The sequence below is a fragment of the Trachurus japonicus genome, chromosome 18 (assembly GCF_045865225.1).
Source record: "Trachurus japonicus isolate A0001 chromosome 18, Traja_1.0".
Taxonomy (NCBI): domain Eukaryota; kingdom Metazoa; phylum Chordata; class Actinopteri; order Carangiformes; family Carangidae; genus Trachurus; species Trachurus japonicus.
The window spans coordinates 17,864,163-17,877,754 of NC_140924.1; the positions used below are offsets into that span (position 1 = coordinate 17,864,163).

The 13,592-nt window shown below is 42.1% G+C and overlaps 1 protein-coding gene across 2 annotated transcripts in view; it reads left to right on the forward strand.

Moving 5' to 3' along the window:
• pacs1b (phosphofurin acidic cluster sorting protein 1b) overlaps positions 1–9,730 on the forward strand; it is a 67,666-nt gene extending 57,936 nt beyond the window's left edge. For both annotated transcript variants that reach the window (XM_085806226.1, XM_085806227.1), the window contains exons 12-24: positions 177–298; positions 1,643–1,778; positions 2,143–2,247; positions 2,358–2,464; positions 3,683–3,837; positions 3,932–4,042; positions 4,144–4,246; positions 5,240–5,282; positions 5,369–5,411; positions 5,521–5,662; positions 6,579–6,817; positions 7,781–7,900; positions 8,018–9,730. In XM_085806226.1, coding sequence (XP_085662352.1) covers positions 177–298; positions 1,643–1,778; positions 2,143–2,247; positions 2,358–2,464; positions 3,683–3,837; positions 3,932–4,042; positions 4,144–4,246; positions 5,240–5,282; positions 5,369–5,411; positions 5,521–5,662; positions 6,579–6,817; positions 7,781–7,900; positions 8,018–8,136 — 1,545 coding nt within the window. In that variant the 3' untranslated portion in view covers positions 8,137–9,730. The remainder of the gene's footprint in view (positions 1–176; positions 299–1,642; positions 1,779–2,142; positions 2,248–2,357; positions 2,465–3,682; positions 3,838–3,931; positions 4,043–4,143; positions 4,247–5,239; positions 5,283–5,368; positions 5,412–5,520; positions 5,663–6,578; positions 6,818–7,780; positions 7,901–8,017) is intronic.
• The last annotated feature ends 3,862 nt before the right edge of the window (positions 9,731–13,592 follow it).

The window sequence follows — 13,592 nt, forward strand, 5'->3', positions numbered from 1 at the left end:
TGTGCTGCTGTGTAAGTGAGACGGATTGAGAGACGGAGACGGAGGAAACAAAATGAAGACGTGTCGGAGGAGATGGCTTTAGGATTGTCACTATCTCCTCTCTTTGACACTGACACTCTGTCTTTTGGTACCGTGTGTGTGTGTGCGTGTCAATGTGTGTGTGTGTGTGTGTGTAGGAGCTAACGGATCAGGAGCTGTTCGCTGAGGTGGGCCCCTGCATCATGGTGTCAGTGGCAGAGAAACCCCGTACACCCATGAAGAGTAGCAAAAGCGAAACACAAAGCATGCCGTCGCCAAGGTAACAAAAACCCAAATTTGTAAAAAATAAAAATAAAAAATAGTTAGCAAACTGTGATATTATTAATTAATTAAATCTTTAAATACTTAATCTTCTTAGACAAACACTTTTTTTGTTTTCTGTACGTTTGAGCACCTTTTCTTTGTCAGGGTTAGGGTTAACCCAGTCCGCCATTTTGGCTCACACTGCTAATGCTAACAAGCTACTTCTACTTTTGTTTTAAACTGCTGTTAATTTATAAGGTACATTAACACAGTTTTCTGTGTTTAAGGACTTTAAATGAGACTAACTTACGTTTAGGAGAAGAATTAACACAGACTCTTTCTCTCACAACTGACTCATAAGCCAGTTTTTTGGCGGCTAGCATCCAAATCAAATCTGACATTATCCTGTAGTCTCCATGTGTTTGCCCCCTGGACATTCAACAAAAGTAAAGACGTCATTTTATGCTAAAAACCACCCACACGCTAAATGAATCACACCTGTGGGAGCAAGGTCACTCTCTACCCACACAGACACACACACACATAAACACACCACGTGTCAGATACACACTCACCTTCCTCCTTCTGTCTGGGAAGGAAACACACAAACACCAAGCAACCTTCACCACCAAGTGACAGTAAATGGTGAAACGGTTTGTTTTCGTTCATAAATATTCATAAGATCTCTGACACTTTTTATAATAGAGTAGAAACTTTATTTGTCTGAAACCAAAGGGTAACAGACTGGGCTCAACACCACCTTTATTTACACTCGCATAAGACATTAAAAAGACTTAAAAAATACACAAGAAAAGAAATGTCATGTGACTGTTTTCGAGGATTTTTTTTCATAATCGTTTTCTTTTTTTGTCATTTACTTTTTATTGATTTTTTATTTTGTATATAAACAAATAAACAATCAAACAATGAACATGAAGACCTATAGACGAGTGCAAAAATATCAAGGGATATAAGGAAAGTAAAAACTGGTAAACACCTCCAGTCGTGAAAGTGAGCAATAAGAGTAAAAAAGGGTAAAGAGAAAAGTAAATACATAAAAGTATTAATGATAGTCCAATCTGAGATTACCTGAAGTCCAGTCTAATGGTAGAGACATATGTAATCCATTTTTGCCAATTTTCCATAAATACCTCCTTTAGTGTTCTTAGATTAAAAGTAATTATTTCGTTTTTGAGGTTTTTGCCTTTATTTTATATATGACAATAATAGAAGACAGGAAAGTGAGGGGATTTCATGCTGCAGTGCGCCACAGTTCAGGTTCAAACAGTAAGGATAAAGCCTGCACGTTAACAGTACACTCCAGCAGGTGTCCAACTACCATTTCCGTGTCTGTCCCCAGGCTGGACGGAGGACACACGCCCCGGCAGAAGCGCAGCAGCACTCCCATGAAGGAGAGGCAGCTGTCCAAACCTCTGAGTGAACGCACCAACAGCTCGGACTCGGAGAGATCCCCGGAGCTGGGCCACAGCACGCCGGTAGCTACTCTCATTGTCAGAATTAACATTTTAATGAAGAGATTTTTTCCCCTCCTTCCAGGATCTTAACATAAGCCATAGCACCGTCTTAACTCGGCACGCAGAAATAGATTTGTATTCCCACAGTGGGATTTACACTTTAAAAGAGCCGCTGCCTTTTGTTCTGCGTCTCCGGTCGGTTGCTGCCGTCCCGTCTTTTCTCCAAAGTAAAGAACACACATGAATCCTGATAATGTCTGACACGCCCGCAGCAGCAGCTCAGAGATGAATTATGTATGTGGTGATGTTGAGTCATCTGAGGAGTAAATGCATCGCTGCAGGAGGGATTTATGTACTCAGCGTGTGTGTGTGTGTGTGTGTGTAGGTCCTGAGGAAGGCCGTGTACGACCAGCTGAATCAGATCTTGTTGTCGGACGCGGCGCTCCCAGAGAGCCTGATCCTCGTCAACGGAACGGACTGGCAGGGGCAGGTACGACTGTGTTTGTTTGGAGGCTGCTGATATTTAAATACGTTTGCTTTTTTCCATCTCTTATCTACTTGTCGTGTGTGTGTGTCCTTGTGTGTGTGTGTGTGTTGCAGTACGTCGCAGAGCAGCTGCAGGTCCAGAGACACCCGGTGGTCTGCACGTGCTCCGCAGCTGAAATCCAGGCGGTGCTGTCCGCTGTGCTCACACGCATCCAGAAATTGTGAGTTTTTTTAAGAAGCTGACATTTACACATGCACACACACACACACTATGCATGTGCTAAACACATATTCTGAGTTAGAGCATCCCTTCAGTTTGCAGGATGACTCATCTACTTCGAGCCTTATCTCTCCGTCCTCTGTCCTCCGTTTGACCCGGCTCCTTTCTTCCTCTTCTTCTTCTTTTTCTTTTTCTTCCACGTTTCTGCCGTCCTCTGCATCTTTTCCTCTCCTCCTCTTTGCTCTCACGACTCCGCATCTATAACTTTACTTCTCTTTATTCATAAAACCTTGCTTCACATGTCTCCCTCCCCTCTCTGTTTAATTGACCTGGCACTATATTACACTGTAAAAAACCATCTGATTGTACAAATGTTTCAGGAACAAAAAAACATGGAATAGCTTTGTAGAAAAACAGAAAAAAGGAGTGTGTTTTTTGGGGGATTAGTAAAAAAATAACCAATGAGGTACTCTTTGGTACAGGGGTGATGAATAGCAACACAAAAAGAGGATGACTAAGGCACTCTAGAGGTCCAAAAGTAAAAAGCCTTTATTGGAAGTGGCTACATAGTCACAATGATGAAGGCCGCAATGCGTAGGTGCAGTTTTTAACCTTTTAACTATGTAGCCACTTCCAATAAAGGATTTTTAAACTTTGAAAATGAAATAAAATGATCTCTAAGTTCATTATTAAGACAATTAGATTATAAAGTCAGTTTCCAGGCGATAATTCATCATCTAAATGCTAAACATTCACATTTTCAGCTTCTCAAATGAAAGGATTCGCTCCCTTTGTCTAAATCGTCTAAATTCAGAATTGTTAGTTTAATGAAACATTCGTGTGAATTTTTATTTTGTGTTTTCAGGCGCGATTTTTTTCAGTTTTTATACTAAACGGTTCAGGATACGTCCGTCTGGATGTCTGGCTGTCAGTGGTAACAGATGAGTCCCTCTGACGTTTTTATGCAGCGTCCTCTCTGGTTTGATTACGGTTCATATTTTTCATTTTTTCCTGACGTCCTGCCAGCACCGTCTCTCTCTCTCCTCAGGCCTCTTGGCTGCGTGATTTGTTTTCTCGTCTCTGCTGTTTACTCAGATCTTTCCTCAGGTGTTTTTTTTTTTTCTAAAGCCTTTGATGGATGAACGACCCGCCTCCACACGGCGCTGATCACTGACAGTTACTCCTCTCTCTCTCTGTCTCTCTCTGTGTGTCCCTGCAGCTGTAACTGTAACTCGTCCATGCCCAGAGCGGTGAAGGTGGCGGCGGTGGGCGGACAGAGCTACCTGGGCGCCATCCTGCAGTTCTTCGTCACCCAGCTCGCCAACAAAACGTCCGACTGGCTCAACCACATGCGCTTCCTGGTGGTGCCGCTAGGTCAGAGAGCCGGTTTGCGTTTCCATGGCGACTGTATTTTTAGGGGCGATAAAACCTCCTCTAACTGTTTATTCTCCATCATTTACCTCCACAGGCTCCCATCCGGTCGCCAAGCACCTCGGCGCCCTCGACAACCGCTACAGCTCCTCCTTCCTGGACGGGGCGTGGAGGGACGTGTTCAGCCGCTCCGAGCCGCCGCCCACAGGTACCGGCTGTCACCACGGATACACTCTTCACCCAGAATACAACACACACACACACAAAGATGTCTGAACGTCCTCTCCCTCTCTCTCTGTTTGTCTCCAGACCAGCTGGACGTGGCGGGGAGAATCGCCCAGTACATCAGCGGCGCCACCGTCACACACCAGCTGCCCATCGCTGAGGCCATGCTCACCTGCAAACACAGGACGTGAGTGAACAAGATAAACAACACCACACACACACACACACACACACACCTGTTATTATTCAACCCTTAGGCGTCTGAACTTATTTTGGCCATTTTTCGAACAGTTTTGATTTTGCTTTTTGATACCACATAAAAAAATGTTTAAAGAGGAACTAAGCAGGATTTCTCCTGTGACTATGCTACATTTTTACCTTGATTTGAAAAAAAAAACAAAAACCAACCTTGTAACATCAGTGTAGTACCTGGCCGCTGCCCCGGTGTCCCAGCTCTCGTCTCTGCACACCGCGACACAAACGCGCTCCATAACCCGCAATCTTTTGTTTATGACGGTTAAGACTACACAAATACACATGTCGTAACATTGTATTATGTAACGTTATCCACCGCTCCGTGTATTGATTTTTCGCCGGCTTCCTTGTAAACAAATGCACATGGCCAGGAGGAGGGTTAGCAAAACAGCGGAAAAGCGACCGGACATTAACATGCCCATGCTTGGTATCTTCTTTTTTTTTCAGCACGACTTCGTCTATAAGATCTGATAACTATTTTCTCACTTTAACGTACTTTATTAACACGTTGGGCCCAGAAATACTTATAATACTAATAATCATCAAATCCAAATTGAAAAAATTAGACGTCTCTGGTATTCATCACTTAGAGTTTCAGCCGATTCAACCACTTTTTCCCGTTTTGTAAAATGACAAAAAAAAAAAATGAAGATTTGCAACCCCTTTTACACTCAGATAAATATTTTTTTGTATTATCAAATCAAAACTATAGTTTCTCTGGTTTTATGTGGTCTATCAAAGTCAAATAAAAAACTGGGCAGAGAGTTTTAAATCCGCACTTCCGCGTGAGAGTTGACAGCAACGCTCCAGGTGACCTAGTTTCTTTTTTACAGCGCTTTAAAGACGTCATGTGATCTGATCACACCAGAGGGTTAATCTATATGTTTTCTTTAATATTTTTAATGTTTTTTAAATCTCCATCCAGGCGAGATGAAGACTCCTACCAGAAGTTCATCCCGTTCATTGGGGTAAGATTAAACTTTCAGGTGGAAGTGCAGCAGGTTGCAGGTTGAAACCTCCACGCTCATCGTCTGCTCCTGTGTTTTTTCTCCAGGTGGTGAAGGTCGGCCTCATCGAGTCCGGTCCGTCTCCCACAGGTCAGTGTTTAGGAACCGCCTGAACGTCCGGATCAAAGAGTCGATCTGTTTTATTTGGATTTAACAGCGGCTAACTTTCTTATTATGTTGTTGTAACTGTCGCCTATAGGAGACACAGAGGAGGGTGTGGCTGTGAGTTTGGCCGTCCCCTCCACGTCTCCCCCGTCCCACGGCTCCCCCACGGGGATGATCAAGGAGGCGGCCACTCCCCCCTCCTCCCCCTCCATGGGCAGCGTCCTCACAGTACAAGGGTGAGACTCAGTTTCTCTTCTTCCTCTTCTTATTCTCTTAGTTTATTCTTTTACTTTGTCGTCTGCCTCCTCATGGCATTTGACTTCATCCTTTTGTCATTTCCATTGATGTTCACCGATTTCCCATCATCCTTCAGGAGCAGTAGTGGAAATAGGAGTCAAATTTTGCAACATGCCACTATTGAAACCCTCAAAAATTTACCTAAGAGGTTTTTAAAATGTAAAATTATGAATTTCTTCAAGTTCAGTTTAAGCGTTTTATTCAAGGTTTTGGTTTTGTGAGTAGAATCAGTTCTTTATAATGTCTATGAGATCTGAAACATCCTCTATTTTTACTATTTCCTTATTTTTAGCTTCCTCATCTTTTGGTTTTAGAGCCGTGCAGTGCTGTGTCAACACTTCTGGTGTGTACTACACATCACTGTCTGCTGTGTTTTCTTTACGGTCAACACACAGTATCAAAGTGTTAATGTTACTCTCGGCACCGAGCTGCTGAAGCCTGTGAATCATCTGTGTTTGTTGTTTAAGCAAATAGAAGCAAACACATTTTGCATATTTTCCTCCTGACCCCAGAGTTTGTTTGTTTTGTAGTTTGACCAGCAGTGAGAGACTCTGGTCTAGTTTTCTCTACCTGCTCCCTGCAGCCGGCCCTCTCTGATCTCCGAGCTGCAGAACATGTTTGGGAACAAAATGTACAAAATTCAACACTGAAGTTCAGCTTGTTTTTTTTGTTTTTTTAAAACTAGTTTTGAATCGAAATGAGCTGTGGCAGCTGCTTCTGTTTGTTCTGTCTGACTGCAGAAACTGTCTCTTACCGCTGTTGAAAAGGTCAGCTGGAGTTTGCTGCGTACACGCTGGTTTTATTTTATTATATATTTATATTTATATTTCTCTCTGTCCACCTCTCTGTCCTCAGGAGTCCCAGCATGTCTCACGGCGTGGACGCCATCGGCCTGCAGGTGGACTACTGGCTGGCCTCGCTCGCCGAGAAGCGGCGGGAGGGCGAGCGACGTGACACGGGCTGCAAGAACACGCTGAAGAGCGCCTTCCGCTCGCTGCAGGTCAGCAGGCTACCAGGGGGGGGCAGCAGCGACCCGCAGGCCCAGGTCAGCACCATGGCCATGACGGTGGTCACCAAGGAGAAGAACAAGAAAGGTGAGATGAAGATGGGATCAGGTGGGAACTGGGAAACCTCTAACACTTTATTTTTTTTAATATTTTTAAAGTGTTTTTGGGGGGCTTTTTGCCTTTAATTGACAGCGCAGTGACACGCAGCACAATCCGAGTTGGGATTCGATACGCGACCGGCTGCTGCGAGAACTATGGCCTCTGTATAGACCTTTTCAGAGAGTATAAACAAATACAGGTGTTACCAAGGATACTAATTAAGGCTCCATTCCATTTAGTGTAGCAGAGCGTTTTCTAATGAGCCACACCTGTCTTTGTTTATACTCTCTGAAAGGGTCTATATGGGGCGTCTGCTCTACCAACTGAGTCCCAACACTTTATTTTAACTACATTATTTTTGCTTTATTAAATACTGAAATCATCATTAATAATTCTTCATTTTTCCTACATTTATACTTATAAAGGAACAAGTAGTGATGACTACCTGAATTAATCATGAATTACAGTATTAACACACCTACTGACCATTGTTTCACCAATTACCACATACTGTACACACACACTAGGGCTGTCTTTACACTATGAGGTTCAAGTGGCCTAATTCTGATTTTTTCCTCTCAAGTGGCACAGATCGGATCTGTAACATAAACGTGTTAACGGGAAAAACGCAGCAGATCAGATTTAGACCCCCGTTATATGTGGAAACAAATCAGTTAAAAATCGGATTTCCGTCATTGCATCTGCAGTCTAAACAGACAGATTTGATATTCCCTGGCAATTCAAGTCGTATGTCATCAATAATTCATCGATGGCGCATATTGATGACAGTGTGTGTTGTTTCGTGCAAGCAAAGCAGGTGTAAATGCAGATATCAAATATGAACATGTAAACAGACGGACGAAACAAATCAGATATAGGCAACAAATGGGAATTGAGCGTTAAGGCCTGTAGTGTGAAGACAGCCTAACCTCCGTCTCTCCCTCCCTTCAGTCCCCACCATCTTCCTGGGCAAGAAGCCGAAGGAGAAGGACGTGGATTCAAAGAGCCAGGTCATCGAAGGCATCAGCCGCCTCATCTGCTCTGCCAAGCAGCAGCAGACCATCCTGAAAGGTGAGTGTGCATGTGTGTCTTCACTCAGGATTGTTTCTGGGTTTTTTTTACTCTCATCTCCTCTTTAACGTGTCTCTCCTCTCTGTGTGTCTGTGTGTCTGTCTGTCCCCTCCTCAGTGTCCATAGACGGCGTGGAGTGGAACGACGTCAAGTTCTTCCAGCTGGCCGCCCAGTGGCCCACCCACGTCAAATACCTACCTGTCGGACTCTTTGGCTACAGCAAGCCCCCCTCCTAGGGCTCAGCGCCTAACCCCGCCCCCCCTTCTCCTCCTCGTCCTCTTGACTCCTCTGACCCCAGACTTGACCTTTGACTCTCCTCCATCCTGTCACACCCTCTCACACACACACACACACACACACCAGACCTTGCCTCTCAGCAGCTGAGAGAAGACGTTGAGAGGCCAGACACTTGTTTTTCTTTCTTTCATGTCGCTACAGTTGTCTTATTTCTCTTTGGGGAGGGAGAAGAGGAGGAGGAGGAGGAGGGTGGTGGTGTTGGGTTGGAGAGCTGTTACTAGTCACTTTAATGCCCCTTTCAGTGCGTGTTTGTGTGTGTGTGTCGAGTGTGCATGCCACACGTGAATGTACAGTATGTGTGTGTGTGTGTGTGTGTGTTTACAAGGGGCTTACAGCACAAGTTTATTAGCTAACTGCCATTTACGTTTCCGTTCTATGGAATGCAACAGCATGCGACGACTCACCGATTTCAAGCCCTTAAAGATCTGACCCTCCACCTTTGACCCCGCCCCTCCACCTTTGGCAAAAAAAAAAAAAGATAACACCTCGAAGCTCACCGCTCACCGCTCACCTCAATGACCTGATCCACTCGTGCATGCACCAAACTAACAGATACACCACTCATGTGCCGGAAAAACAGTAACTCCACATTTAAAAGAAATAATAATATTAATAATAATAATAAATAAATAAAAAAACACGCAGGGCTTCAGTGTTTTGCATGAGCCGATGAAAACACAAAATGCAGTCAGTAACAGTCAATAACTGGCATGCGATGAATCTCTCCTCCACCTTTTCTCTACATCAACGGTTCAGACGCCCTTCAAAAAAACAAAAACAGGCCCGGTCTTTTTATTATTATCATTTCAAGGGCTTCCATGTGTGAAATAACGTTTCCTGTACCAGAATCAGTCATTTGGACGTCGAATGCCAAACATTTCCTTTCCAAAAAAAAAAAAAAAAGAAGTAGAAAAAAAAAAGAAAATATGAAGATTAAAGGGGAAGTGTCTTTTTTTTTTTTAAATTGTGCTTTGGTGAAAAATAGTCAAACCTTCCCTTTAATGCTGTTGTGTGATGATGCATAGTGTGTTTTTGTGAAGAGATCCAGGATTTCAGGGCAGGGCAGGGCAGGGCAGGGGTGGGCGGGGCTACTGTAACGTGCAGTTTCCTTTATCTTCTTATTTGCTATGCACTTATGAGTACACGTGAACCATGTGCGTGTTTGTTTGTTCGCAACTGGTTAAAAAATAATAAAAAAAATTTGATAAATGCTCTTAAAACAGCAGAGCCGAACAAATATGCAACAGGAAAGGAAATGCATATTGACAGAAACAGACGTAAAACACAGCAGCGTTGATGGGAACATAATGGGGAGATGTGTATTTTTTTATTTTATTTTTTATTTTTCCAGCTAACTACCATGAATGATGGGAGTTAGTCGCCCGCAATAAAGCACAATGTCGTCGCCGGTTGTCCGCAAAACCCCCCCTCGTTATTGGCAAACGGACTGGCAGCCTTCTCTTCAGTGAAAACAGCAGACCTGGTCAGAGCCTCCATCCATTGATGTCCTCTCTCTTTTTTCTTCTTTTTTTTCTTAAAAAACTCCTCCATAATCTTCATTTTATCAGGAAAAAACAAAACAAAGTGTTTGGGTTTCAGTTGTTCTGGCGCAGGTCTGCTCCGTGCTTTCTCTACTAGGATGTCGTGAGGTGATTAGTGAGTGTACAGTAACTGGTAAACAAAGTGCGTGTATGTGGTGAAATAAATGTAACGTGGTCAGAAAAACAAAAAAAATTCACTAAAATAGGAGAAATAATCTTTTTTTCTACCGTGTGACAGAGGGCATGCAATTGGTTTGTGTGTGTTTGCGTGTGTGTGTTGGCACAGTGTGTGTTGATGATGATGATGCTGCAGTGGTGGTTTTGTTTACTTTGTAGTCTGGCACAAGGGGAATGCAGATTTTTTTTTTTTTTTTTCCATCACAAAACAAAAAAAGAGACGAGAAAATTTGGTTTAAGTAAAATTATTTCATTGAAATTTAACTGTGGTTCAAATCCATACATCTGGATTTGTTGTTTTATTATAGTCATTAAAAAAAAAAGAAACAAAGCTGTAGCTCAGCCTCGTGTCACCTGCATCGTAACACTCTCCATCTCCAGTGAAGTATTAGTGAAATATTTCTTTCTTTGATAGTGTTAATGCCAATGTCCAGATTTAAATGCTGTATTTTCCTTTTTTTTTCTTTTGGTTTGTTTGATAATAGATTAGAAAGTACAGTGTTACAGTCGTGATGTCAGCAGCATGTCTCAAACTCAGCCTTTTTTTTGTTTTTTTTCCCCGTTACACAAGATTTCACTTCACCTTGAAGGGTCTCGGAGCTCGCCTGCTGTCTGTTTGGTTAACAGCTCATCATCTGTCGCCACTGAGCAAACGCTCGGCGACCGATTTGAAGCACTCTCAAATATTTGAATGTATCGACCTTCGTTTACATCGCGCCGCCCCTGCTTCTTTGTGAACGACTGATTGATTTTTTTAAAGCAATAGTGCGGTTTACTATAGTGTCAATCGTTGTTTAAACTGTTGACAGGGCGGAGAGTTTGGACACTTTTTCCCTCCAACTTTTCTACATAAACTAACAACAAAAGTCAAACAGCCAGTGGGCCTCTTGAATGCAACCGTTTTTTTTTCACCTGAGTTGCTGAGGAGCAGTTTTAAGGGCTCGAGAGAAAGACTGAAGAGGCTGGGTTTGAATTCTACCTGAATATCAGTGAGTGTCGATGATGTACTGTAATTTAAAGTAGAGGTTACTTGATCCAAATTGTTTTGGTACCACTTACTGTAAACAACCCCAAAAAACGCTTTACAATCTGCCACTAATGACTTCATTAAAGTTTGTGAATACTTTCACAATTGAAAGAACTTTTGTTTTGGTTTTGAGACCAGATTTCCATTAAGATTAGTGTAAAAATACGTCTCTTTCTTCTTTTTAAAGCTGCACAAAGTATTTTTCTTTTAACAATGGCTCAATTAATGTCAAAAAACTCCAAACTCTGTAGTTCCCTTCAGCTCCATATGGTGATTTTAGCCTCTTTCAGCCCATTGTTTTGGTTTTGCAGCTTGCAACTTTACTGGTTCTCACCAGCCTCATTTCCAGCCACAGCAGACAGCTGTTTTCTTCTCTGTATACCACCCAAACAGCACCAAACTACACAGAGGCCAATGTATCAACTAGCTGGTGAACACATTGGAGCGTTTCACAGCTAAAGAGACGGATACTTCCCTCTGGAGAGACCAAAACATAGAGTCAATTGCATAAACTTTAATAAGTCATAGTGGCAATTCATTACAACTTTTTAAGTATGCTTTATTGTGAAAGGGTACCACATTTTTAAATTTGAAGGAAATGGAAAAATCTTTCTAATTTTGGGATGAGACCCTGATTTTTTAAAAATGTAAACCTGGAACAGCCATGATCTGCTGTTAGCATCAACCTCTACTAACTCAAAATGCTCTTTGCCTTGTAGTGTCGTGAGTCAGATTATCTGCAATGTTGTGAATCTAAAACCTTTCCCAAAATTGTATAAAAACGTATGATGCCTCATTCGCTTTCACTTGCTCGCTGATTGAAATTGAAATTGAAATCTGAACTGTTCTGCTGAAAGAGAGGTATTCAAGTCAAAATCACTGCCAAAACCTAAAATGTGAAGAAGAAAAAGAAAGAAAAGAAAAACAAACATGATGATATTCAGATAAGATTTGTGGTGTTTTCGGGTGCTGATAACTTTTAACACATGAAACAACAAAGTGATCCTTGTTCTTAAGTCATCATTTCAATGTTTGGAGGAACTGAATGCAGCCACACTCTGCAGTTTTTCTTGTCTTTGTCACCTTTAGGAGATTTTTGTCCCTTTCAATCTTACCGTACGTACACGTTTTCCCTACAGTCTCTTTGGAAACGCTGGTTGTTTTGTACGTTAAAGTCTTGAACTCGTTCCTGTGTGTTTTCTTCCTGTACCTCTGTACCTGTGTCGACCTGTGTTTGTGAAGCTGTAAACGATGGTTCCTCTGTCCTTGATTAGTCGTGGTTAGAGATTAGGAGCTGTTGGGTCCGTCGGTCTCAATCTCTGTCAGTGATCAGCAGTGTCTTTTCTCTCCACCGTCCTCAGAAACATGTCCCTCTGACGATGAGAGAGTCTTCTTCACCAGGCTTCCACAAGCTTAGCTTTCGGAGAAAAAAAAGATGTTGTTCCCATTCCCTCACAGCTTGTAAATTTGCCGTCTGTCCTCATGGGAACGGGATTTGCCTATGAAAGCAGTGGACCTCTGCCTGACGGGGTTTCTGCTCGCGGCAGAGCGTCCAAAGCTTGTGGACTTGTGGAGAGTATTTTGCACATGCCATTGTTTCTTCAGCAGCAGTCTTCAGCTTTTTTGCCTTTTGCCTATAACAATAACTATATTACACAAACTATAATGCTTGTACATATCAGATAGTACTTGTTATATTGTATTCTAGTTTTTTTTTTGTCTTTTTTTTGGTTTGTTTTTCTTAATTTCACATGTTTTGTAGTACTGCTTTTTCATGATTACGTTTGTCAATCAAACAGATGTTGGATGAAAAGTGGAAGTGTTCATTGTTTCATTTGTTTTTTAAAATAAAAATACTCCTGATTTGTAGCCCCTGTCTCTTGTCTTCGAAAGCTGGAACAACTTCTTTTTTATTAAAGGTCATATCTCATGTGGCAGTAATGCAACAAACCTGCATTAAATGTTCACAAACCAGATATTCCCACAGACTTAATTTATCCTGCAGGATTTTAAAGTAATATTTCAGTATTGCACCATATGCTCTTGATAGGTCATCATGTTTAAGTATGTGGGTTAACATAGCAGGTTGCATAAACCATAAGTGTCAGTGTAAATAAATAGTGCACATGATGCTTGTGAAGCAGGTCAGTGGTACACAGGACTGTTGCTCACTCTCTTTGAATGGGGGCCTCTGCTGACATCTTAGTACAAAGAGCGCAAGCAAACCGAGATGAGTCACTTCCACTTACATCACGTTTCCTGAAAACGCCTCACAAATTGGTCATAGCAGCTAATTAGAAGACAAATTATCCAGTTAGTATGCAATTGGATGTTAAAATCATGTTAATCAATACCACATGATGATAGAATAGTTGGCTATGGCAACAAACGTCTGAAATTTCAAAATAAACAAAATAATCAATATTATAGGTTCAGTGAAGGACTGTGGTGGTTCAACTTAGGGTAGGCTATTGTAAGATATCACACAAAAAACATTTCAGTATTTGTCAGAAAGTGTGAAGAACCACTCACCAACATAATATATGCATGTAGATCACTACAGAAGATGCTAGCCAACTACAAAGTTAAAAACCAGAGGTGACCATACACTGAGGTGACAGAGCATTTTCAGTTGCTGGTCCAAAACTGT